General features: G+C 39.5%; 1 protein-coding gene across 1 annotated transcript; it reads left to right on the forward strand.

Annotated features, from left to right (window-relative positions):
- Positions 1-13,971: 13,971 nt before the first annotated feature.
- On the forward strand, positions 13,972-25,353 carry Tlr3 (toll like receptor 3). The gene is made up of 4 exons (XM_057752891.1): positions 13,972-14,415; positions 20,384-20,575; positions 22,995-24,847; positions 25,073-25,353. Exons 1-4 carry the CDS (start codon positions 13,972-13,974, stop codon positions 25,299-25,301), a joined length of 2,718 nt encoding a protein of 905 aa, XP_057608874.1. The 3' UTR covers positions 25,302-25,353.
- The last annotated feature ends 1,071 nt before the right edge of the window (positions 25,354-26,424 follow it).

The raw sequence follows: 26,424 nt of genomic DNA on the forward strand, positions 1-26,424 counted from the left end.
CAGGCACAGTGGGACCAGAGGACAGAGGGGTACTGCATCCATTAGGTCACGATAGACCCCTAGTTGCCTCTCAGATGCCTGGCCATTCTTCCTCTGCAGTAATGGTTTCCACCCGCCACTGAAGCCCTGGTCTCTATCACTCAGGGAGGTAATAGGAATTTGTAAACAAATGTCTTTCCTTGTGTCCAACAACTCTGACTTCTCCCCAGGAACTGGCTTTGAGCTATGCTAAGCTACTCCCACCTTCAAGGAAACAGAAATAAGGGATTTCTGCTTCTCCTTCTGTCCCACACATTCTCACACGCTCCCTCCCCTGCCTCATGCTGTCCATGGCAACCAAGTCCTCGTCTTTCCCTTTAAACTATCTCCCTCAATGTTCTCATAATGTCTATAATTCCCTTATCATCAAGCTTCCATCATTTTGCTTTTGGTGTGATGTACTGTCTTCATAACACTCTCTTACCTCTGGGCCCTCTTTTTCTCTTGTTTTATTTTATTTAGAGGGGCAGAGGGTGGATGTGAAGGGATGAGAAAATGAATGATATCAAGATGCAAGATTTTATTTAGTCAAGGCACATGACTAAATAAAAAGAAAGGGAAAAAACGATGGTGGGATATTCCCAGAATGGAAAGGAAAAGTAGGAGATTTATGCAAGTTGTGAGGGTCTGAGTAAGTGATTTAAGGTACGTAAAAAATAAGATTTAGAGAAGATACATATAATAATAAATTTCCCAAATCCAAAATTTAACATGTTGGTGCTAAGCCTATATTTAAAGTCAAGGAGTTCTCATATGTTAGTAATCTACTCCCAGTGACAGATACAGGTACTGGTTACTAGAGCTTTACAAAAACAATAAAAAAGCCAAAGACATGGGTTCAGAAAGATTAATTTCTTTTGGCCATTTAAAGTTTTCTCACTTTTATGGTGATAAATTTTCAGGCTCTGGTTTTGATTCAGTTGAACATGAATCTGCTCAAGCTGTTTAAGGATTGCTTTCTCTACGATGAGATTGCAAAAGAGTTTGAAGTGGACAACGGTTCTGCTTATATACCGTCATGTTTTGTCAGCTCTAAAGAGCTCATGTGCCTCTTTAGACATTATGACATTCCATAATCCCAAAGGCAAGTTGTAATTGAAAGAGTTCACGTATTATTCAAAAATCAAGCGCACAAACAGAAAAGGGGGAAATAAGATAACAGTTCTGGAGCAGGAGTTTATATTTTAAATTTTAAAATTGCTACTCTTAATCTTTCCTTCTGACACCTATTTAAAAATAGCATCATAGGAACACAAGAAGCTCCATCCAAACTCATGTTTTTATATAAACTCTCATAAGAATGTAACCTAGGTCTGAGTCCAAGGTCTGAGTCTTGTCCCCTTCATCACTTGGAGTCGAGACTCCACAGCTGTGCTTTCTCCTGCAGGTTTTCTCTGACTACCAAGATGACTGGCAAAGCCACCCAGTAAGCTGGCACCCGGAGACTACAAGCTGGTAACAAAAGAGGGATATTGCTTGACTATTGAAAGCATGCTAACTGAGTGTCACTTCTAATTCTTACCCCCTAACCAAACTCTCTGTCTTTATACTGTGTCATCTCCTGGCTTTAATTCTAAGATAACAAATTCATACCTGAACTCCTGCTAATCTTACTTACCAATGACAAGGGGGAATCTGCTTTGGAATAACTTACTTATGATCTGAAAACATATACACACAGGAAGATTCATTAGAATGATTATTGCAGCTTTCGCAACTGTTGAAGTTATTACTGTCACTGCAGCAGTAACCTTATCCAACCTACCCAAACTACAGCAAATGTCAGTTCCTATCTTCAAAACATTACCGCTGAATTACAAAAACAAATACATATTGGCCAACAAATCCCGAAGAGTTTTGATGCCCTTGAAGCTACTGCCAAGTGGCTTGGAGAACAAGAACATAAGGCCTTAGAAATTGATTGTCTTATCTCTACCTCTCCAAGACCAGGATGACAGCTGCATGCCTTCTGCTAGCTATTTTAATGTGGGGACTCAGGGTCTTGTAACCATAGGTCCTCGTGATTGTGTGGCAAGAACTTTATGACCCATCCCAGCTCTGCATCTCTTATGCCTACTTTTTAGATGGATTATTTTATTGTTGGGTTATAGTATTATAGATATCAATCTGTTATCTAATATTTTGAATATGTTTTCTTCTATTTACTGGACTGTCTTTCAGTCTCTTGAGAGTGTCTTTTGATACACAAAGCTTTTGCTTTGGATGAAACAAAGACAACAAAGACCCTAAGAAAGACATACATGGATCTAATCTACATGGGAAGTAGAAAAAGACAAGATCGGGGGCTGGAGAGATGGCTCAGTGGTTAAGAGCACTGTCTGCTCTTCCAGAGGTCCTGAGTTCAATTCCCAGCAACCACATGGTGGCTCCAAACCATCTGTAAAGAGATCTGGCACCCTCCTCTGGCGTGTGGGTATAAATGGAGGCAGAAAGTTGTATACATAATAAATAAATCTTAAAACAAAAAAAAAAAAGAAAAAGAAAAAGACAAGATCTCCTGAGTAAATTCGGAGCATGGGGACCATGGGTAAGGGTTGAAGGGGAGGGGAGAGGAAGAGAGGGGAGCAGAGAAAAATGTAGAGCTCAATAAGATCAATTAAAAAAGAAAAGATTTTTAACACTCAAAAAAACTGATTTTCAAGTAAAGAAATAAAGTTCCTTTCACACATAAAAATAGACTTTGAGCCACTTTGAGCTAGATTTTGTGTATAAGTATTCTGTTTTATTTTTGTAAGTGAATATTCTGGGGTTTGGGGATGGGGTATTCTGTGTTGTAAGTTAATATCTTGGGACTTGGTGAGGGGATGTTTGGTTCAGCACAAGTTGGAGACAAGCTGTTCTTTCTCCATAGACAAATTTTGTCCTTTTTGTTTAAAAACCATCTGAATGCATGTAATGGTCTCTATTTCTGAGTCTCCATTGCATTATGAGAGTCTATGTACTTGTGTTTTCTTGCCAGCAATTGACACTGATTAAGTACTGTTATAAGTTTTGGTATTCATAAGTTTGATTCCTCAAGCTGTGATCTTTTTAAAGATTGATTTAGCTGTTGAAATCCTTGAAAAATCCACAAGAGCTTTTTTATATCTACTTGATGTCTCAATGATATCAACAGGATTTTCATGGAGTCTTTACTAAACCTGTAAATCACTTAGAGTGATATTGTCACCTTGATAATTACGTCTTTTAATCCATGAATATGGAATGTCTTTCTAATTATTTTTTTTTTAATTCCTTAAGCAATGTTTTTCTCATTTGGGGTATATGATCTTTTAAGATAATTGGCTAGGTTTCTTCAGAGTGCTTTCTTCTAAACAGAAGTCTGTCCAATTTCCTCTTCCTGATGCTCACTGGATGTGTTCATATACACAACTGGCCAGTGTCTACTAATTTTCTACCTTGTGACTTTGCCAAATTTGTTAGTCTACCAGGATTCTGTGGCATCTTCAGGGTTTGTGCCTGTAAGATCATGTCACAGGCACACAGAAACCATTTCACTTCCCCTTTCCCAATTTGGATTACTTTTATTTCCTTTTTTCTTGCCAAATTAAATGGGCTACAACTATGTGGACCACTGTATCGAAACACACAAAATAGAAGATCTGGCTCAACCACAAGTTCTATGTGGCAGACAATGGTTTCTTTTCAGAAGGGAAGTTCAAATGCAGCTCTGATTAGCAGCAGGACCGAGAGAGAAAGAAGGGAACAAGCCTTTCCTCTCCTTGAAAGTCCTGGTGGGCTCATGGCTTTAGCTGAGCTAGCTGAAGTGTGATGGGCAGAAATGGAAGTGACTTTGGTGAGAGGAATGGCATCTTTACCTTAGAGCGGTGGTTCTCAACCTCCCTAATGAGGTGACCCTTTGATATAGTTCCTCATGTCATGGTGACCTCAAGCATTAAATTACTTCATTAGTGCCTCATAATTGTCACTGCAATGCTGCTATGAATTGCAATGTCTGGTATGCAGGGTGTCTGATGTGTGACCTCCCAAGGGGTCATGCCAGACTGAGAACTGCTGTTTTGAAGAAAGGACTTGGAAAGAAAGACATGCCCTGTAGTGGCATTTCTCTGGTATTTTAATCCATAAAACTTGTCTGAGGATCAGAAAAGTAAAACAGCCACCCTGGCCAGCCTTATAGTTTAGGCAGCAATGACACACACCTTTGATCCCAGTAGCCACACTAGTTTGTCATAGAAACCAGGAAGCAATAGGGCACACCTTTAATCCCAGAACTAGAAAGGAATAGAAGACAGGAGGAGACAGCTCACAGACACAGTCTCATTCTGAGATTCCTGGAGGCAGGATCGCCATTTCGGACTCAGGTTGAGATAAGGTCCAGATGAAGAGCAGAAGGAGGGAGAAGATGAGGGAGGAAGTCAGGACTGCGAGATGGTGTGACTGATCTAAGGGGAGCTCACCAAGGCCAGCTGGATTGAGACTGAACGAGCATGTGATCAGACCGGACTCTCTGAATGTGGGCTGACTGAGAAGCCAATGATAATGGCACTGGGATTTGTTTCTACTGCGTGTACTGGCTTTTGGAGATCCTAGTCTGTTTGGGTGCTCACCTTCCTAGGCCTGGCTGTAGGGGGAAGGGCCTTAGACTTCCTATGGGTAGGATACCCTGCCTTCTCTTAGGACTGGAGGGGGAGGGGAGGAGTAGGAGGGAAATGGGAGGAGGGGAGAAGGTAGAAATTTTGAATGGTATTATTTATAAAGCAATAAAAAAGAAAATGAAAGGGATAATCAAATCTTCCCTAAAATGATCACAATACACTTTTTACATTGATCCATTCAGAAAAATGATTGTTTTCCTTTTTAAAAAAATTTCTTGTGGCAAGAGGTTATCAAATCGTTCTGCTATTGTGTTATTTAATGTGTAGATTCTATTCCCTTACATTGTCATAGTATAGGTGAGAAAGTTACAAGCCATCACTCATAAAAGGCCAAATTAGAGTGCTTTATTTTTGCCTAGCAACCAAGAGAGGGCCAGCACTTCAGAAGGACTCTTCTTGGTGCTTAATCTCAGGGACACAGTGTTTTTAAAGGCAGAAGATCACACCGACTACAATCACGTCAATCTGTGATGATGCTCAGAGGGTCCTTGCAACATCTGTTTTGGAGAAACATTGTAGTTATTTCAGACATGCCATAACAATCCATTTTCATTTACATCCGTTATTTTAGTTTATGTTTAATTTGTACAAACACGAGCATACAAGCTCCTATAACTGGACCATAGTCAGGGTTGTAGAGAATCTTAAACGTGCTGCCAAGGTGGACATGGCTGCTGAGGCAGGTAGAGGCTGAGAAGTATCTAAGTAGATACAAGATGTGTCAGGACAAGATGATATTGCTTTAGTCACTTCAGCATTAAATGAGGAATGATTTTCAATTTAAAACAATTTTTACAATAAAGTGATTTGACTTGTTACTAGCTATATAGTGCCCTTGATCATAAAGACTGTTCGTAACTTAAATAGTTGTAGACACTCTTTATAAAAATACTCCAGCTTATTGAAAATTGTTATTGCACACAGGCAGAGGAAAACAATATGTCTGTAGCTTAATAATGTGATACTTATGAGATGGATTCAAAGAGACAGGAGACAGAAATAGAGGTCTCACCAGGTAGGTGGGGCCACGTTTATTCACTGCAGGGGGGCATAGGCTCACCCACGTGTGTAGTTGAGAAATGCCTACGGAAAAATATGGCTGCAATAGGGGTAGAAATGACTGCAAGAGGTATATTAGCTCTCTCCTGTAGTACCTTATTTCTGGATTGCTTTACCCGGCCTTATGGGAAGCTGTCAGTGTAGTCTTTTAGCAGGAAACTATCAAGTAAATAAGTAAATTATAAGTGACTATACTAACAATTCCAGACTTTGTTACTTGCTGGTTGTCTCATCATTTTCCAGACTCGTCATACAAATTATATCACTATATACCCATAAATATGAGCCTATTTAGACTGTGAGAAGTTGGAGATTTTGTTAATTAAATAAAATTAATGGGATTCTGCTTCTATAATTCTATAGATTTTATGGGGTTTCCCCAAAGCTTTGTTTTGGGGAGCACACCAGACATAGACTATACCCTGAAAGTCTTTATTCCAGCTGACTGGGACTACACTCAGGTTTTTGGAACCTAACTGTAACACTGGGTGTTTAGAGTAAGGGGACCGTAAGTACCTCACTCAATAACTTCAGGGGGAAGTTTTGTACAAGCAAGCAGTTTAACAGAAGCCAAGATAAGTTAACTGGGTCATCATGATCTTAGATTCCTAGAATAGAGTTGGGTAGTTTTCTATGGGATTCTCCTTCCAGGAGATCAAATTCTAATCAAACCTAAATGGCTTTAGTAAGAATACAAGACGGAGGGATGACTGCCCCGTCACATTCTCCACTGGTTCCAGGACCAATCTAGTCAGTCTCCTTAAGAGTTTCATTCATGGGGGGAGGACCTTGGACTTCCCACAGGGCAGGGAACCCTGACTGCTCTTCGGACTGGAGAGGGAGGGGGAAAGGAGTGGGGGGAGGGAGGGAGGAGTGGGGGAGGGGGAGAGATGTGAATAAAGTGTAGACCAATCAAGGAAAATACCCCAAATCAACTTCAGGCCTCAACGTGCATGTGTGTACATGTGCATATGCACCCCCAATATACACACACGTACACATTCTAAAACATACACACTTGAAAAAAATGTCTACTTAAAGCCATTTACTAGATTTTCTAGTCAACTAACACCCTAGCTAATGTAATTATAAAGAATTATAAAGTGTAAGAGATTATAGAGAAAGTATATTTTACTTCTCTAATGGCGCATAGCACCCCACTCCACCTCCGTTTCTAAACGGTAAAATGGTAGCAAAGTGTTTACAGCTTTTCTGCAGTGCTGGCAGGACTTGTTGAAGTTTTCCCCAAGAGACATTAGCGGCAGTAGTTGATAAAGATTGGAGGATTGTCTCCCATGCATCCAGAAAGTTGCATTAGCCATCTCTCAGGTGCTCAGTTAGCATGTTCGTTCCCACACACCCATTGCACAGCTGATCCAGGCTTATTGAATCACAACTCAGTTCCAAAGAAGCCTAAGGGAGGTTGACGTTCCATGATGAATCTCAGGCATGCAAGCACTTAGCAGGTCTTAATAACTGATTCAGAATCAAACTCTGCTTCATGCTGATATCCACTTGGTCAAAACTAGATAGTGACGCAGAGAGTCAGTGTAGGAGAGCACCAGGCAGTGGCTGAACCCTGTTACCGGGACTAGCCCTTCAGAGGCTAGCAAGAGAGGTGCTCTACCACGGACTGATGACTAGAGATGTATAACACACACGCACACGCACACATATACACGTACACACACACACACAATGCAGCTTGTCCTATTTTCAAAGAACTCGCAGAGAAGAAATCCTGTCAATACTATTAATAATGTTTTGCTGGTGGATAAATGTAGGGGACAATTATTTACTAAAGACAGGTGCTTACGGTGTTGAACTAACGATGTTACTACTGGACATCAGGAGAGTATAATCGCAAGCCCAGTAACCACAGGTAGGAACTCACTGGGCCCAGGGAAAGGCAATTTGCACCACAAGACAAAACCTACTTCCTGCTTTCAGTTCTGCTCCCATTCACCTCGTTCACTTTCACCTCAACCCAGGGCTGTTTCATTACTGGTTGATGGAGGAAGCACCGTAGTAACTTGTGGTGAGTCCTTAGGCAACCCTGGCTCTAGGTTTCAGAAAAGGGAATCTGCCTCTTGTATACTTTATTACATTTTTACTACATATCAGTCTGGTTGCCTGTTATGTCATTGTGTGTCTGCAAGGACAAGGAAACTGCATCCATTCCTTTGCAGTCACATTTCTTTAACCAACGGGAGTCCTCGAAGCTAACTGAAAAGGAAAGAGTTATTCCGAGCTCTCCTCTGAGCAAACCTGCTTGATGCCTGCTCATGCTTAACTTGTGGATACTGTGGGGAACTGGGTCTCCTTGAGCAGGAAGGGCTCTTTGTGACAGCCAGTGCTGGAAGAACTCTGCTCGCCTTCTCTCCCTCCCTTCTTCCCTCCCCATCCTCCTTTTTTTTTTCAATGTTTCTGGAAATTTCCTTATTGTTTTTGAGACAGGACCTCCACCCGTGCCCTGGCTGTCCTCACCTCTTCCAGCTGGAAAACCATATGCCCATTTTGACCAAGAGATTAAATTCACCTCTACTCATTCTGCAAGGTTGCAAAGAAAAAAAAGCCAAGTAAGAGGGAATGACTTTCAGTTTGCTTAGACACGCCCCCGCTCCCCACCCCACCCCCACCCCCGCTCCCCCGTCCCCCGCGCGTCCTCGGTGCCCTGTCACACAGCTCTCAGTCTCCACCTCCCCTCTCACCCCCAATCCCAAGTCTTTGACCACGTACTACTCCAATTTGACAGGTTTACAAGGATCTGCAACCCTTCCTGGAGGGCTAGGCTGAGCTCCTGAGGCCCTTAACTCCTTCACTTCCAGAGTTCCACCCACAGGCGGCAGCGTTCCTCCCCTTTCTCCCTAAAGTTCATTTCAGTGAATTCCAGGAAGTCCTTAAAAAGAAAGCAAAGAAAGGTAATAATTTAACTATTTCATTGACAATATCCTGTGTTGCGCTAAATATGTTAAACCTTCTCCTGTCTTTTTGTCTTTCTCTTCAGTCTTTTCTGTTTCTTAGACTTAAGTTTCACTTTCAGGTTTGCAGGAAACGTCTGGTTTTTTTTTTTTTTTTTTTGTTTTTTGTTTTTTTTAAAGGTCGGAATGATAGCTAAGAGAAAGCAGGATCTCTGGCTGAATAAAATCAGAACATTCTTGACTTTTAATGCTAATCTATCTGTCTTTCATGTGGGGAATGAAACCTTGTGAGAACCATACAACAGAAGAAGGTAGAAGGTGATACAGGTACAGGGAAGGAAGGCATAGGAATGCCAAATGCAAATTTAGTCGCAAAATCAAACCTGATTTCTTTGATAAAACATCAATTTTATGATGCAATTAAACCAAAATTATTTCCTCTGTAGACTTCTGTTCTTGGAAAGGCTCATTCAGACAGCTTCGGGTGGGTGTGATTTTGCAATAGGCTTTACAAAGATGATGTTGGCGTGGGATGGGGCGGGGAGTGAGAAGTCAACAAAATACATGCCCGCGGGTGGTATACAGTATGAAATTCTCAAAGAATAAGTAAAAGGATTTTTATTAGAAATTAACTAAAATGCTTTTTTTTTAAAAAAAAAAGAAAGAAAGAAAGAAAGAAAGAAAGAAAGAAAGAAAGAAAGAAAGAAAGAAAGAAAAGTACACCTTTGCCTTAAAGCAAAAAAATCCCAGACGGTTAAAAACTCCTTTCTTCTTTTTAGTGGGCTGGAGAGGAGCTGACATTTTATGATAATATTTTCAAGAAAGAAAGAATCCTCAGGTATTTCTAGGAACTGGCGGCTGGCTCCCTGTTACACAATAAAAGAGGATTAAGAGAGAGGGGAGAGAGCTGTTTAGGAAGTTGTATAGTAAGGTCGGAAACCAGGCTGAAGAATTATGGACTTGCTGGGGGAAAATACTCAATCTCCCGTATATGGACGTTGTCATACGTTGTTTCCCTGACTTTCCAATATGACTATATTTTATATGATGCATCTGCATGTAGGTGCTCATGTATTAACTTACAAAAAGATGCTGCAATGTTTATAAACCAAATTATAAATCATGGCTGATTCTAAGTATTTGCTCCCCACGCCCCCTGTCTTAGTCACACTATAACACAGTTTCTCCCTTGAATGAAGAAATTCAATTCTCTGTGCCTTCACAAGTGTTTCCCCAAATGCAAGGTCTTTCTCCTACCCCTCCCTGCCTCTCAGGAAGAATTGCTCAGTAGTAACTTTTCCTGCATCCTCATCTCATACTTTAACTGGAATTTTGTTTGTTGGATTGAAATGTGTCTTTGCCTACATCAAATGGCTGTTTCTTTTTTTTTTTCTTAGTTGCTCAGAGGACAGTGGAGTTTGGAATTTAACATATTTTTCCCCCCAAACGTTTTAAAAGCTTTCCTTTACTGTTACCTGGTAAGGCATGTTACTGATGAAAAGTTATTCATAAAAAATGAATCTCTTTCCTTAGGAAATAATTGACGATATGATCGCCTTATAAAATGTTTAGGATTTGTGCCCCCCCCTTCTGTGAGTGTGTCTGTGAGTCTGTGTGTAGGGGGAGTCACTATTCTGAATTTCCAATATTCTATTCATGATTTCTTCTTTTCCCCACACGTTCTGCTTCCTTGGCACTTAGTGGATTTCTCTCTCTCTCTCTCTCTCTCTCTCTCTCTCTCTCTCTCTCTCTCTCAATGAAGTATGTTTTCAGTTTTGGAATGTCTTTCAGGGATACAGTTAGTAAATGCATTGGTCCCCAGTAATTCTAATTTTTATTCACATCCTTTCCAGAAGGGTAGGTGTTACCTAAACAAGAGCTAGACTATCTTACAGGGATTGTATCCATAAACTGGTAAGTAGAGGAGAGAAACCTCATGGTCCTGGGAGGAAAACTTGTTAGTTGTCTGTCCCATATTTACCGCTGATATGTACTCTAAGCTTTATGACAGGTACATATGTATAAAAACATAGTAAATACCTTGTGGTCACTCTGGGGCATGAACCATAGCCTTTGAGGGAATGGGGAGACCATTGTATTGAAACACGTATCACAGGTAAATCTCAAAACTAATGCATCAAATAAAGGCAGTCGTATGTATGAGAATGAATGAGCTTCCATCCTGAGGTGATAAGAATGGTCTGTAGGGAGAGCAGTGGTCACTTCTGGGAGCAATGGTGGAAGTTAACTGGGAAGGGACAGAGGAATTCTCTGGATTTGAGTTACACAGATGCATGCATTTGCCCAAAGTCAGGGAATCTATACTTAAAACGCCTTCATGTTGTTATGTGAAAATTTACATTGGATAAAAAATTCTGTGTAAAAAATGCGGAAACTATTGATGAGAAAGAAATCTGTTCAGGGAGAAGACTGATGTTTGCAGGACGTGTTTGTGAACTGATGATACAGGTGTTTGGATCGATTATTATATCTATAATACAACAAGCATATTTATTGTAAAGTTCCTTGGATTGTCTAGGATATTTAAGAATACTTTTTTGCTTCCCTCCCTCCCTCCCTCCCTCCCTCCCTCCCTCCCTTCCTCCCTCCCTCCCTCTCTCTCTCTCTCTCTCTCTCTCTGTTTTGTTTTGAGACAAGGTTTTACTCTGTGCACGTGTGGTTGTGCACTATGTACATGCCTTAGTGTACGTGGAGGCCAGGAAAGAATGAAGATTCCCTAAAACTGGAGTTACAGATGATTGCAAGCAGCCATGCAGATGCTGGGAATTGAACCCTGATCTTTTAGAAGAACAGAAAATACTCTTAGTTGCTAAGCCATTTTTTTTAGTCCCATGGTATTTGAGGTTAATAATATTCCTATATGAAAAAGCATAACAAAGCTCAATACTTTGTCCTATTAGTATATGCTAATAAAAGTTAATGAAAAAGAAATCTGTACTTCAAATAAGCCATGTATCAAAATTACTAAAGACACAAAGACCCAAGATCAAACTTTTAAAGGTCTTCGGGTTTTGTCAATAATGTACAACCAAATGCTTTGACTCATTTCTTTTCATTCGTAAGACACATACCAAGTACAACAACCCAAGAGAATCTCAGAACCCAGAACTTTCTCTTTGGTTTTTAAAGTCATCTGAGAGGACTCTGGACTTGGCAGATGGTCTTGTGTCACTGGCTGGGAACAATGCAGGTTGTCACAGCTGTGAGGGGAACCACCTGCAGTTCATGCTCAACCAATGGGAGTTAATTGAGCAGTTTTGTGACGCCTGCTGAGTATTCATGGAGCCCCTTATATTTCAAATATTCCACCCACTTTAGTGTTTCTACTGCTGCCATCTTATCTAGTGCTTGGCTACGACAAATTTGGGTTTTTCATTATAGATTAAAATATTACGCCGGGCGATGGTGGCGCACGCCTTTAATCCCAGCACTCGGGAGGCAGAGGCAGGCGGATCTCTGTGAGTTCGAGACCAGCCTGGTCTACAGAGCTAGTTCCAGGACAGGCTCCAAAGCCACAGAGAAACCCTGTCTCAAAAAAAACCAAAAAAAAAAAAAAAAAAAAAAAAAAAAAAAAAAAAAATATTACAAGACAGAGCATAGTTAAAATCACGTGCTCTTATAAATAAAAACTTTCAAAACTGTTTGAATTTGAAAACTAAACTTATAGAATCATGTTCTCTTAACTCCCAGTGTTATCACTCTGACTGAATAATGGTTTTAATATCACATGGCTATATTCTGAGAACCAGGAGGTCAGCTCAGTTTGTCTCCTTTGATCCTCACAGTTCCCTTCGGAGAATTTCATCTAGAGCTGAGAGATGAACTGATTTGTCCAAAGCTACTGAACAGAAGCACCATTATGTGAACGTAGGTCACGTTATTCCAGGATCTGCCCTCTTGACTATGTTTCTCCAAGTTGCACTGCTTCTTCAGAGAATATTGACTGAAATAAACATATATTATGAATGAGATTTCTTAGCGTTAGGATTTTCTAACCAATTTAGATAAAATGTTTCTCCTTTCTCATAGTTACAGACCCTGAACCCTAACATTTCATAACTTAGTAATATCAACTGATACTGTACTAACAGGTACATTCCTACAAGGATGGAACGATGCGGTCCAGACCGAAGAGCATGTGTCTCCTGTGCCACAAAGGAAGGCATCAAGAAATTCTGTGTAGGGTTGGAGAGATGGCTCGGAGGTTAAGAGCACTGACTGCTCTTCCAGAGGTCCTGAGTTCAATTCCCATCAACCACGTGATGGCTCACAACCATCTGTAGTGAGATCTGGCGCCCTCTTCTGGCCTGCAGGCATACATGGAGGCTGAACACTGAGCACATAATAAATCTTAAAAAAAAAAAAAAAAAAAAGGAATTCTGTGTAGTCAGCAAATCAAGAAATATAGCTTTAGGGATAGTCTTTGAAATTATGCTTGCAACACTGTATTAGATGAAGATAAACCTAAGTATAGAAAACTAGTAAAGAAACTAAGAGAATGGTCTAGTTAAATGCCTAACATTTAGAGTAGGGCAGAGTTGTTTCACATCAGTAACTACAGGCGTGAGTCTGAGAGTATGATTGCCGTGAAATACATCAGACAAAGGAAAACAAAATTCACATTTTTTCCTATGAAAGGTGAACTGGTAGAATTATAAAGCTGTGGGTACCGGAGGCCAAGAACAGTGCACGCAGCCAGGGGAGAGAGAAAGTGGCTAGCAAAAGTAAGGGTGCAGCTGAAATTCAGAAATCACTGGGCCGATTATGGTTAAAAGTGATTAATTATATATTTCAAAGTAACTATGAAAAAGGGTCTTAACTGTTCACAACCTAGAGAACTGATAAACATGAAAATCACTCTGCCCTGCTCACCATGCATCATTCACAATGCTGAAGTAGTCATCTATTCTAGAAGTGTGTGTAATTATTCTGTGTCAATAAAAATAATTTCAAGGTGAGATTTTTGCCTGGAGGTCACTTGGAGATAGTTTTAAAAAGTAGTCAATATAACAATTGACAAAATAACCATAGTTTCAAGGAAATGTCATGACTGAGTTCCTTATCTCTATGGTGGGGGAAGATGAGAAAGAATATCTGCAATTTATCTCACTTATTGGTGTTATTTGAATTATTTCTGCCTGGTGCATCACTTATATGGTACATAATTGCATGGTGCTAAAGTTATTAAAAGATCTTTTATAGATTTGGATGATACATTTTAAAAGAATATACCAAAAGATATGGAAGCATGGTATTAACCAATGCCTTTTATATTTCCTCTATAGGGCAGTATCATGAAAGGGTGTTCATCCTATCTAATATACTCCCTTGGGGGACTTTTCTCCCTATGGATTCTTGGTGTGTCTTCCACAAACCAATGTACTGTGAGACATGAGGTAGCTGACTGCAGCCATCTGAAGCTGACACACATCCCTGCCAACCTTCCTGCCAACATAACAGTGCTGAATCTTACCCACAACCAACTCAGAAGCTTACCACATACCAATGTTACAAGATACAGCCAACTTGCTATCTTGGATGCAGGATTTAACACCATCTCAAAACTGGAGCCTGAACTGTGCCAAGCACTTCCTTTATTGAAAGTCTTGAACCTCCAACACAATGAGCTGTCTCAGATTTCCGATAAAACTTTCTTCTTCTGCAGGAACCTGACAGAACTCTACCTAATGTCTAATTCAATACAAAAAATTAAAAGCAACCCTTTCAGAAACCAGAAGGTAAGAAGCATGTGTTTCTTTTGTTCTAAGAAATGCAAATATTATCTACAGTTACATGAAGTTAAGTTTTTAAGTTACTGAATCATCAAAGTCTATATAAATATCAAGGTAAGGGTACAAATGCTGATCAACCCTCTTCATGACTGCTGGGTCACACCTCTGCATGTGGGTATTGGGATATAAATCTGCTCAAAATTACAGTCTTAAGTCTATTTAAACGTTAAGAGAGCTTCCTCTCTTTCGTTGTCTCATTTGAAATAGGACACACAAGAGAGACATCATGACCAGAAATGCATCTGTCTATCCCATGGGGAACATAGAAAATAAACTCGGGAGCTTCTGAATTTAGGAGGTGAATAAGAAACACAATGAGTCCAAATTCTGACTTAAATACAAGTAACAAGTTGATACAATGGTAAAGCAGACTGTTGGGATAAATACTTTGGAGCTTAAGAAATCTTGGAACATTGCCTTTTCAATGAGTTCTGCCTTTTCTTTTAAATGCTTTGCTTAAATTTTAAATCGGTGACAAGGGTGTGTGTTATTGGCGGGTAACCTCAGCAACCCTTAAGTGCATTTTTTAAACCAAAGTCATTTGCAAATCGATTTATTGTCTTTAATATATATATTAATATATATGTAATCTTATTCCTTCTTAGATGCCGAGGACATAAGGTAGTAATTTAAGCATACTGACAAGCATTGATAAAGTGATATGTTTTCCAGTCTTTGAGCCTTCTTAAACCAGAGAAATTACTAGAGAAAGACATTTTTGTCTTTTTAATGCATACATGGAAGTCTTATTTCTTTAATAGAAATTCCGTTCGATTTTCCCTAACAAACATCACTAGTTTTCCTGCTTTCTGCCTGAACTTGAAGCTTACAGGAAGATGCCTTGGTTCTCTGGCTTTTATAATCTTCTGGCTCCTTCTTCCAAGATGTTCCCTGAGCTTTAACTATAGGGATTGTGTTATTTTCTCTTTCTTTCTTTCTTTCTTTCTTTCTTTCTTTCTTTCTTTCTTTCTTTCTTTCTTTCTTTTTCCTTATTTATTGATTTACTTATTTTAAAAAAGAAACAAACTATCTTTTTTTCATTATATATACCAATTCAAGTTCCTACTCCCATTCCCTGCACATACGACCCCTCCCACCCTCATCCAATCCTCAGAGAGGGTATGGCACATTGTTTTGGGGAAGGTCCAAGGCCCTCCCTACTATATCTAGGCTGATCAAGGTATCCTTCCAAAGAGAATGGGTTCTCAAAAAGCCAGTACATGCAGTAGTGATAAATCCTGGTGCCACTGCCAGTGGCCCCTTAGTCTGCCCCAGCAATGCAACTGTCAACCACATTCAGAGGGACTATGCTTGTTCCTTCCCAGTCTGACTGGAGTTTGTGAGCTCCCATTAGCACAGGTAGACTGTTTCAGTGGGTGAACTCATCATGGTCTTGACCTCTTTGCTCATATTCTCATTCCTTCCACTCTTCAATTGGACCTTGGGAGCTCAGTCCAGTTCTCTGATGTGGCTCTCTGCCCCTGTTTCCATCAGTTGCTGGACAAGGACATCAATCTGACTACAGGGCAAGTCAAGATCAGACCCTCTCTCCTCTACTGCTTAGGGTCCCAGCTGAGGTCATCCCTGTGGATTCCCGGGAATTTCTCCAGAGCCAGGTTTCTTGCTAACCCTATAATGGCTCCCTCAATCAAGATATCTCTTTTCCTGCTCTCATCTCTGTCTCTCCTCCCTCTTGACTATCCCATTCCCTCAAGTTCTTTCCACCCCACCCCTTTCCTCCTCCTCTTCCCCTTCTACCCTCTATTTTCTCCCCACCCCCATGCTCCCAATTTTGTCAGTCAATCTTGTCTGTTTAGACTTTCCAGGTGGATCTATTTATGTTTTCCTTAGGGTTCACTAATTACTTAGCTTCTCAAGAATCATGAAATACAGGCTCAATATCTTTTGTATATACCTAATATCCACTTATGAGTGAATATGTACCATATTCACCTTTTTGGATCTGGGTTACCTCAGTCAGGATAGTGTTTTCTAATTCCATCCATTTGCATACAAAATTCAAGATGTCATTTTTTTTTTACTGTTAAGTAGTATTCTAATGTGTAAATATGCCACATTTTCTTTATCCATTCTTCAGTTGAGGGGCAGCTAGGTTGTTTCCAGGTTCTGGTTATTACAAATAATGCTACTATGAACATAGTTGAATAAATGCTTTTGTAGTATGGTTGAGCATCTTTTGGGTATATGCCCAAGAGTGGTATTGCTGGATCCTGAGGTAGGTTGATTCCCAATTTTCTGAGAAACAGTCATACTGATTTCCAAAGTGGTTGTACAAGTTTACATTCCCACCAGCAATGGATGAGTATTCCCCTTACTCTACATTCTCTCCAGCATAAGATATCATTGGTGTTTTTGATATTAGGCATTCTGACAGGTGTAAGATGGTATCTCAAGTTTGTTTTGATTTGCACTTCCCTGATGGCTAAGAATGTTGAACATTTCCTTGAGTATATTTTGGCCATTTGATATTCTTCTGTTGAGAATACTCTGTTTAGGTTGGTACCACATTTTTAAATTGTGTTATTTAGAATTTTGATGTCTAATTTCTTGAGTTCTTTATATATTTTGGAGATCAGTCCTTTGTCTGATGTGGGCTTGTTGAATATCTTTTCCCATTTAGTGGGCTGCCTTTTTGTCTTATTGACTGTGTTCTTTGCTTTACAGAAGCTTCTCAGTTTCAGGAGGTCCCATTTATTTACTGTTGCTCTCAGTGTCTGTACTACTGGGGTTATATTTCAGAAGTGGTCTTCTGTGGTCATACATTGAAAACTATTTCCCACTTTTCCTTCTATCAGGTTCAGTGTGGTCGGATTTATATTAAGGTCTTTAATCCATTTGAACTTGAGTTTTGTGCATGGGGATAGATATGGATCGATTTTCATTCTTCTAAATGTTGACATTGAGTTAGGCCAGCAAAGTTTGTTGAAGATGCCTTCTTTATTCCATTGTATAATTTTAGGTGTTCATAGGTATGTGGATTAATCTCCGGGTCTTCGATTCAATTCCATTGGCCAACCTCCCTGTTTTTATACCAGTACCAAGCTGTTTTCATTACTGTAGCTCTGTAATAGAGATTGACATCAGGGCTGGTGATCCCTCTGGAAGTTCCTTTATTGTACAGGATAGTTTTGGCTATCCTGGGCTTTTTGATTTTTCCATATGAAGTTGATTATTATTCTTTCAAGGTCCATGAAGAATTGTGTTGGGATTTTGATGGAGATTGCATTGAATCTATAGATTGCTTTTTGTAGGATTGCCATTTTTACTATGTTGATCCTACCTATTCACGAGCATGGGAGATTTTTCTATTTTCTGGTATCTTCTTTAATTTCTTTCTTCAAAGATTTAAAGTTCTTATCAAATAGGTCTTTCACTTCTTTGGTTAATGTTACCCCAAGATATTTTATGTTATTTGTGACTATTGTGAATGGTGATGTTTCTTTGATTTCCCTCTCAGCTTCTTTACCATTTGCATATAGGAGGGCTACTGATTTTTATTTTTTTGAGTTGGTCTTGTATCCTGCCACATCACTGAAGGTATTTATCAGCTATAGGAGTTCTCTGGTAGAGTTTTTGGGATAACTTACATATACTATCATATCATCTGCAAATAATGAAAGTTTGACTTCTTCCTTTCCAATCTGAAGTCCCTTGATTTCCTTTTGTTGTCTTATTGCTATAGCCAGAACTTCAAGAACTATGTTAAAGAGATATGGAGAGAATGGATAGCCTTTTCTTGTTCCTGGTTTTAATGGAATCGCTTTGAGTTTCTCTTCATTTAATTTGATGTTGGTTGTCGGCTTGCTGTGTATTGGTTTTATTATATTTAGATATGTTCCTTGTATCCCTGCTCTCTCCAAGACCTTTATCATGAAGGGGTGTTGTATTTTGTCAAGTGAAATGAAATGATCATATTTTTTTCTTTCAGTTTATTTATATGGTGGATTACATTGATAGATTTTTATATGGTGAACCAGCCCTGTAGCTCTGGAATCAGCCAACTTAATCATGGTGGATGATTTTTTTTTTAAATGCGTTCTTGGATTCGGTTTGCCAGTACTTTATTGAGTATTTTTGCCTCCATGTTCATGAGTAAGATTGGTCTGTAATTCTCTTTCTTGGTTGAGCCTCTGTGTGGTTTTGGTATCAGGGTAACTGCAGCCTCATAAAAAAGTTTGGCAATGTTCCTTCTGTTTTTATTATGTGGAACACTTTGAGGAGAGTAGGTATTAGCTCTTCTTGGAAGTTCTGGTAGAATTCTGCACCAAAGCCATCCAGCCCTGGGATTTTTTTTTTTGGTTGGGAGGTTTTGATGACAGCTTCTATTTCTTTACAGTTTATAGGTCTATTTAAATTGCTCATCTGGTCTTGATTTAATTTTGGTATATGCTATCTATCTAGAAAATTGTCCATTTCTTTTACGTTTTCCAATTTTGTGGAGTACAGGTTTTTGTAGTATAACCTAATGATTCTCTGAATTTTGTCAGTGTCTGTTGTTATGTCCCTCTTTTCATTTCTGATTTTGATGTTCTGAATTTGGATGTTCTCTCTCTGCCTTTTGCTTAGTTTGGATAAGGGTTTGTCTATTTTGTTGATTTTCTCAAAGAACCAGCTCTTTGCGTCATTGATTCTTTGTATTGTTTTCTTTGTTCCTATTTTGTTGATTTTATCCCTCAATTTGATATTTCCTGTTTTTTACTCCTCCTGGATGAGTCTGCTTCTTTTTGTTCTAGAGCTTTCAGGTGTGCTGTTAGGTCACTGATGTGAACTTTCTCCATTTTCTTTATGTGGGTACTTAGTGCTATGAACTTACCTCTTAGCACTGCTTTCATAGTGTCCCATAGGTTTGGATACATTGTGCCTTCATTTTTATTGACATCTAGGAAGTCTTTAATTTCTTTCTTTATTTCTTCCTTGACCCAGGAGTGGTTCAGTAGTTCACTGTTCAATTTTCATGAGTTTGTAGGCTCTCTGAGAGTAATATTGTTGTTAAATTCTAACTTTAATCCATGGTGATCCCGATAAGACGCAGGGGATTACTCCAATTTTTTATATCTGTGGAGGTTTGCTTTGTTACCAAGTATGTGATCAAATTTAGAGCAGGTTCCATGAGGTGCTGAGAAAAAGGTATATTCTTTTGTGTTTGGGTGGCATGTTCTATAGATGTCTGTTAAGCCCATTTGATTCAAGACGTCTGTTAGTTCTCTTATTTTTCTGTTAAGTTTCTGTCTGGTTGACCTGTTCATTGGCGAGAGTGGAGTGTGTGGGGTTTGATTGCATTTTAAGTTTTAGTAATGTTTCTTTTACATATGTGGGTGCTCTTGTATTAGGGACATAGATGTTCAGGATTGAGGCTATATCTTGATGGATTGTTCAAGTTCAGGCAAAAAGCAGGAAAACCAGTGACGTTTGTTAGGGAAAATCTAATGGAATTTCTATTAAAGAAATAAGACTTCCATGTATAAATTAAAAAGACAAAATGTGTTTTTCTAGTAAGGCTGACCACTCTGCATTGACAACCCAATAAGGGAGCTCAACCCAGAGAGAGGCTAAACTTTCTTCTCTTAGCAGCCATTAATACTCTGCAGGTCTTTGTCTAGGGATGGGCCCCTTGAAATTTACCCCTTTCATGTAACATGTCTTTTGATATTGCCAGTCTTTTGATCTTGTTTACACAGCCATAGGAAAGACTGCTTCACAGCAGGCTGGTACAAACATTGAGAAAACACAGGTGAAAAGTTTGTAACAATGATGGTGTTTTTAATTGCAACGAAAGTTATCCTGTCCTTCTGCATAATAGAGAGAAAAGTCAATTTTTTCCTTTGAGATACCTCCAAGATTAATACAGTTGGAGAGAGTCTCTAATATGCATGTATCTATTTTTCACTCTCAGAATTTAATCAAATTAGATCTGTCGCATAATGGCTTATCATCTACAAAGTTGGGGACTGAGGTCCAACTGGAAAACCTCCGGGAGCTCCTCTTATCGAAAAATAAAATCCTCGCACTAAGAAGTGAAGAATTCGATTTTCTTGGCAATTCTTCTTTACAGAAATTGGACTTGTCATCCAATGCACTCAAAGAGGTAAGAAGTCAAGGACAAACTGCTTCCTAGTCTACCTTTAGGTATGTGTGGTCTCTAACCATGCTGTACAGAAGGGAATTTAGGATTTCTAGTGAAACGCAGTGATGAGCTCTGCCATGTCTTTAAGACATCCTTCAACCTTTGTTGTTAGAAGCCACTGTCACGGGCACTGAAGAAGAGTTGAAAAATTGCCCGTTGGTGGAGCCAACTCTGATTCCCCTGCCACTGCAGAGCTGTTCTTTGATTTCTGAAGAGTCTGACTTTAGTTTCCTAATTAGATAGTGAAAATCAAACTCCTCCTCCCGCGATCTCCATACAAATGAAAACACTATGGTGGTTAAGAGCTCAGGCCTCCTACTTGGCTTAGCCACCCCTACTCAGGCATTGTGTTTTGATAATTGGGTGATCAGGTACCTCATTCAAGTGTTCTGGGCTTCAGCCTTCCAAATCTGAGCTCTTAAAGCACTACCTCATGGGACTATGAGGCGAAAGAATTTAGGATTGCATCTGTCCTGCAGCAGTTCTTAGTATAAAACATTCCCTATAATGAAATATTTCTCATCCATCTTGCTCCTCTTTGGCCTGTGGTCTATAGCTGAACTATTTTCATACAAAGCTATGAATATATTACATGCATTTGATAGTCTTATGTTCATTAAATATTGCTCATATGTATGTGTTTAGAACTGACCACGTGGTATTAAATAACCAATTAGGGGCATATCCCTGGGGAAGACTCCCCTGCTCTCACCAGTCATTAACTGCCTGGAACTCTTCATCTAGAGCATTTACAAGCTGTGAGAGTATGGGAAATCCTTAACAAACACTGTTTTACAAAGGTATTTTTCAGATATAAGACACTGTGCAAAAAATTATTCCAAAAGAATAATGAAATCATTTGTGTATGCTACTCACTTGATTTTTAAAATATTTTTTCTGATTAGAACATTTATTGCCATAATCTTATAAAATACATAATCAAGGAGTATAAATAAAAAATCACTTAAAGTCTGCCATCATAAAAAACATTGCTAGTATTTGTGTATATCTATTTACAATTCTTCTCCAAATAAGTATAAGAAAACCAACAACAGCTTAATGTTAGAACACTTAACTCAGTATTAACACTGTGAAAATTATTTCTGTATACTTTGTATGATATTCAGAATATATGACATGGTCTTCTTAACTGATTATTTTTACACAAGAGTAAATTAAGACAAAAAAGGGCAGGTGACAAGGTGGCATTTCTGATATGTTACCCAGGACTATGCTTTTGTAAAACGGCACCAGAGGGAAGCTGGTGGGTGAGGTCCAGAGGCCTCCCAGTGGACTGGGGACAAATAAGCCATGTGGGGAGTTTATTGAGAGAAGGGTAAAGGGGAGAGAGGAGGGAAAGAGTAATACAGAGGAAGCGGAAGAAGAGACAAGGACCAGCCTATCTCTTCAGAAGAGCAGCAGGGGGGAAAAAAAGGAGAGCAGAAATGGGCGGAGCTTCTCTCTTAACAGGACCTTACCTGCCTAGTGATGTAACAGCCATAGGACCCTGAGCTGGCCAGGGTACTGCCTAGGTTCATCCTGCTAGGTGACAGGGACGAGCATAATGCCTGAACCCTAACAATGCTCTCCACAACCATGCAATACTGACTCATGGGGGTAAAATTAATGTCATATCATTGAACATCTCCCACACAGTAATTAATACTAATACTACTAATAAGAATCATAATAAAAACACCTTAACTTTAACTGCAAACAATATTCAGGCAAATGTACCATAACTTAATAATTGCCTGTCTTCATTTTAACTTCCTTTAAAAAAAAGAAGAAGAAAAAAAAAGCACACCTCTTTTCTTATTCCTAGTTAATTTTTGCTCCATTAGCCCAAATTTGTTACAAGCTACATATAAGAAAGCCAAGCCCCTTAGCTCTCAGGTAAGGGCTATAGCCGTCTGGAGTCCCTCTTTTTGTCCCAGGACAGCTGAGACTTCTGATAATGGAAGTAAAATAAGTAGAAGAAAGTTGAAAACTCTACCATAAAATAAAGGAAGAAGAAAGCCTGGAAAGACGAAACTCTAGAATAGAAAATACCATCATGATCTATTCACTTGTGGCTCCTGAAAACAGTCACTCAGGGTCTGGCCCATCACTGTTTCCACACATAGTTTTTTTAAATTCAACTGGACACAGTGTGGTTTAGGTAAAATGCTGGGAAATGCAACTTTACCTGCGAAGCCTGGGAAGACCCTGGAATGTGGGTGGTAGGGAGATGGGAGGGTGGCTACAGGCACAGAGTGAAGAAGGAGCCATTTACTAGAGGGATAGAGTGGGCTGCCCTGCCCAAGTCACATGCTGCAAGGGGCGGGGGAACTGAGCAAAGATGCAGAGCCTGTTACATCTGTTTGTTTTGAACCCTCAGTTTTCTCCAGGGTGTTTTCATGCAATTGGCAAGTTATCTGCTCTCCTTTTGAACAACGCTCAACTAGACCACCACCTCACAGAGAAGCTTTGTTGGGAACTTTCAGGCACAAGCATCCAGAATCTCTCTCTGGCTAACAATCAGCTTCTTGCAACCAGAGACACTACATTGTCTGGACTGAAGCTGACAAATCTCACCTGGCTGGATCTTTCCTACAACAGCCTCCGCGATATCGGTAACGATTCCTTCTCTTGCCTCCCACACCTCAGGTACCTGTCTCTGGACTACAATAATATCCAGAGTTTGTCTTCTCGCTCTTTTTACGGACTTTCCAATCTGAGGTACTTGAATTTGAAGCGAGCATTTACTAAACAAAGTATTTCACTTGCTTCACACCCCAAGATCGATGATTTTTCCTTTCAGTGGCTAAAATGTTTGGAATATCTCAACATGGACGATAATAATATTCCGAGTACAAAAAGCAATACGTTCACGGGCTTGGTGAGTCTGAAGTACCTAAGTCTTTCCAAAACTTTCACAAGTTTGCAAACTTTAACCAATGAAACATTCGTGTCCCTTGCTCATTCTCCTTTGTCCACCCTCAATTTAACGAAAAACCACATCTCAAAAATAGCAAGTGGTGCTTTCTCTTGGTTGGGCCAACTCAGGATTCTTGATCTTGGCCTTAATGAAATTGAGCAAGAACTCACAGGCCAGGAGTGGAAAGGTCTGAGAAATATATTTGAGATCTACCTGTCCTATAACAAAAATCTCCAACTGACTAGCAATTCCTTTGCTTTGGTTCCCAGTCTTCAACGGCTGATGCTCAGGAGGACGGCACTTAAAAATGTGGAGCTGTCCCCTTCGCCTTTCCGCCTGCTTGGTAACTTGACCATTCTGGACTTAAGCAACAACAACATAGCCAACATAAACGAGGACTTGTTGGAGGGTCTTGAGAATCTCGAAATTCTGGATATTCAGCACAACAACTTAGCAAGGCTCTGGAAGCGTGCAAACCCAGGCGGTCCTGTCAATTTCCTGAAGGGCCTATCTCACCTCCATATCCTGAATCTAGAATCTAACGGCTTTGATGAAATCCCAGTCGAGGTGTTCAAGAACTTATTTGAGCTGAAGAGCATCAATCTAGGGCTGAATAATTTGAACATACTTCTACCGTCTACTTTTGATGACCAGACGTCTCTAAGGGCATTGAATCTTCAGAAGAACCTCATCACGTCAGTTGAGAAGGATGTTTTTGGGCCAGCTTTCCAGAGCCTAGATAGTTTAGATATGCGCTTTAATCCGTTCGATTGTACGTGCCAAAGTATTGCCTGGTTTGTGAACTGGATTAACCAGACCCACACTAACATTGCTGAGCTACGCACTCATTACCTCTGCAATACTCCACCTCAGTACCATGGCTTCCCAGTGATGCTTTTTGATACATCATCCTGTAAAGACAGTGCCCCGTTTGAACTCTTTTTCATGATTAGTACCACTGGACTCATGGTTTTTATACTTTCGGCATTGCTCGTTCACTTTGAGGGCTGGAGGATATCTTTTTACTGGAATGTTTTAGTACACCGGGTTCTTGGTTTCAAGGAAATCGAAGCACAGCCTGAACAGTTTGAATATACAGCATACATCATCCATGCCTATAAAGACAGAGACTGGGTTTGGGAACACTTCTCCCCAATGGAAGAACAAGACCAAACTCTTAAATTTTGTCTAGAAGAAAGGGACTTTGAAGCAGGTGTCCTGGGACTTGAAGCCATCGTCAATAGCATCAAAAGAAGCAGAAAAGTCATTTTCGTTATAACAAACCATCTATTAGATGACCCTCTGTGCAGAAGGTAGGGGAATTTGTGAATGTCTTATGTCTGCACACGTTTTTCAACTGACCTTGCAAAATCGCTACATTCACAATTCATAAAATTCGTAACAGCAAAATTGATGGGGGGGATTCTAATTTTTAGTGAAAGTGCAAATAAATTCCAGAAATAATTTTAGATTGTTAAGCTTTTAACTTTTAACAACTATGTTCATTACCTAACTATTCATTCTCATCTTTTGTTTAGATTCAAGGTCCATCATGCAGTTCAGCAAGCAATTGAGCAAAATCTGGATTCAATTATATTGATTTTTCTTGAGAATATTCCAGATTATAAACTAAACCACGCACTCTGCTTGCGAAGAGGAATGTTTAAGTCTCGCTGCATCTTGAACTGGCCAGTTCAGAAAGAACGGATAAGTGCCTTTCATCATAAACTACAAGTAGTACTTGCGTCACGGAATTCAGCGCATTAAATTGTTTCTGTAGATTAAGTTGATAAAGGGATAGATCCAATTTATAAAGGGCCATCAAAAATCTGAGTTTTACTTGAAAGTTTTGTATGTTTATTTATATGCATAGATGGTGATGTTGTATCATAATCAAATCTCGTTTTTTGAAATTTTTTTTTAATTTCTGGTCTCTTGTCAAAAACTGGTTTATTTATCCACTCCAAATAAATACCTGGGGAGCTAAGTGCATCCTCTATTAATATGAATTCACAGTTGATTTCTGAAGTGTATCATGCCTTCTAGGGGGTTTTAAAATTGTCTTTATATGAGTAAAACTGCAAGTTTTATAGGTGTGTGTGTGTGTGCGTATGTGTGTGTATATTTTAAATATGAGGTTTTACTATGTAACTTTGGCGACCTGTAAATTACTATGCTAGAGTCTGGCCTTGAACTCATGAAATCATAAAGATCTTCCTGCCTCTATATTGATGCTTTTTTCTTTTCTTTTCTTTTTCTAATACAAGACTTCTTTCTCTGTTTAACAGCCCTAGCTGTCCTGGAACTAGTTCTTGAAGACCAGGTTGGCCTCAAACTCACAGAGATCCGCCTACCTCTGCTGCCCGAGTGCTGGGATTAAAGGCGTGCGCCACCACTGCCCTCCTTGAGTGATGTTTTTAAAGGCATGCAACACCAAACTCAGTAAATGAGATTTTATAATATTCACATTTTGAGATATTTATAGAATGCAAGATAATTGCTTTTATGGTATAAGGCTACTTCAATGCTAACAAGAATAAAAATATTTATAAACAGTTGGCTTTTATTTTCAGTTGAAAAGCTTTGTATTTTATTTGATGTTTGTTTTGATAGATGTTAGGTAGCTTTTAAATCTGCATACCCAATAGCAGAATATTTTCATAATCTTCATGGTGTAACAGGAACCCAAATGTTAACACGACTGTCTCCATGATGGAAGTACCATTTAGGCCCTAAAATTCAGCATGAAGACAGTACCATCAGCCAAGATGAAAACAAATTCATCACAGTTCTGGGAAATTCTCTAAATGCAGTAACCTTGCCTTTTGGCTTCTGTAGTTCTGCTTCTGGCTAACTACTTCTGACTGAAGTATGTCAACACAGAATATGT

Source organism: Chionomys nivalis, chromosome 20, assembly GCF_950005125.1.
Source record: "Chionomys nivalis chromosome 20, mChiNiv1.1, whole genome shotgun sequence".
Taxonomy (NCBI): Eukaryota; Metazoa; Chordata; class Mammalia; order Rodentia; family Cricetidae; genus Chionomys; species Chionomys nivalis.

Coding starts and splice junctions, on each gene's coding strand:
- Tlr3 (XM_057752891.1), top strand. CDS start 13,972: ATGAAAGGGTGTTCATCCTATCTAATATACTCCCTTGGGGGACTTTTC. Junction 14,416..20,383: donor ACCCTTTCAGAAACCAGAAG/GTAAGAAGCATG, acceptor TTTCACTCTCAG/AATTTAATCAAATTAGATCT. Junction 20,576..22,994: donor CATCCAATGCACTCAAAGAG/GTAAGAAGTCAA, acceptor TTGAACCCTCAG/TTTTCTCCAGGGTGTTTTCA.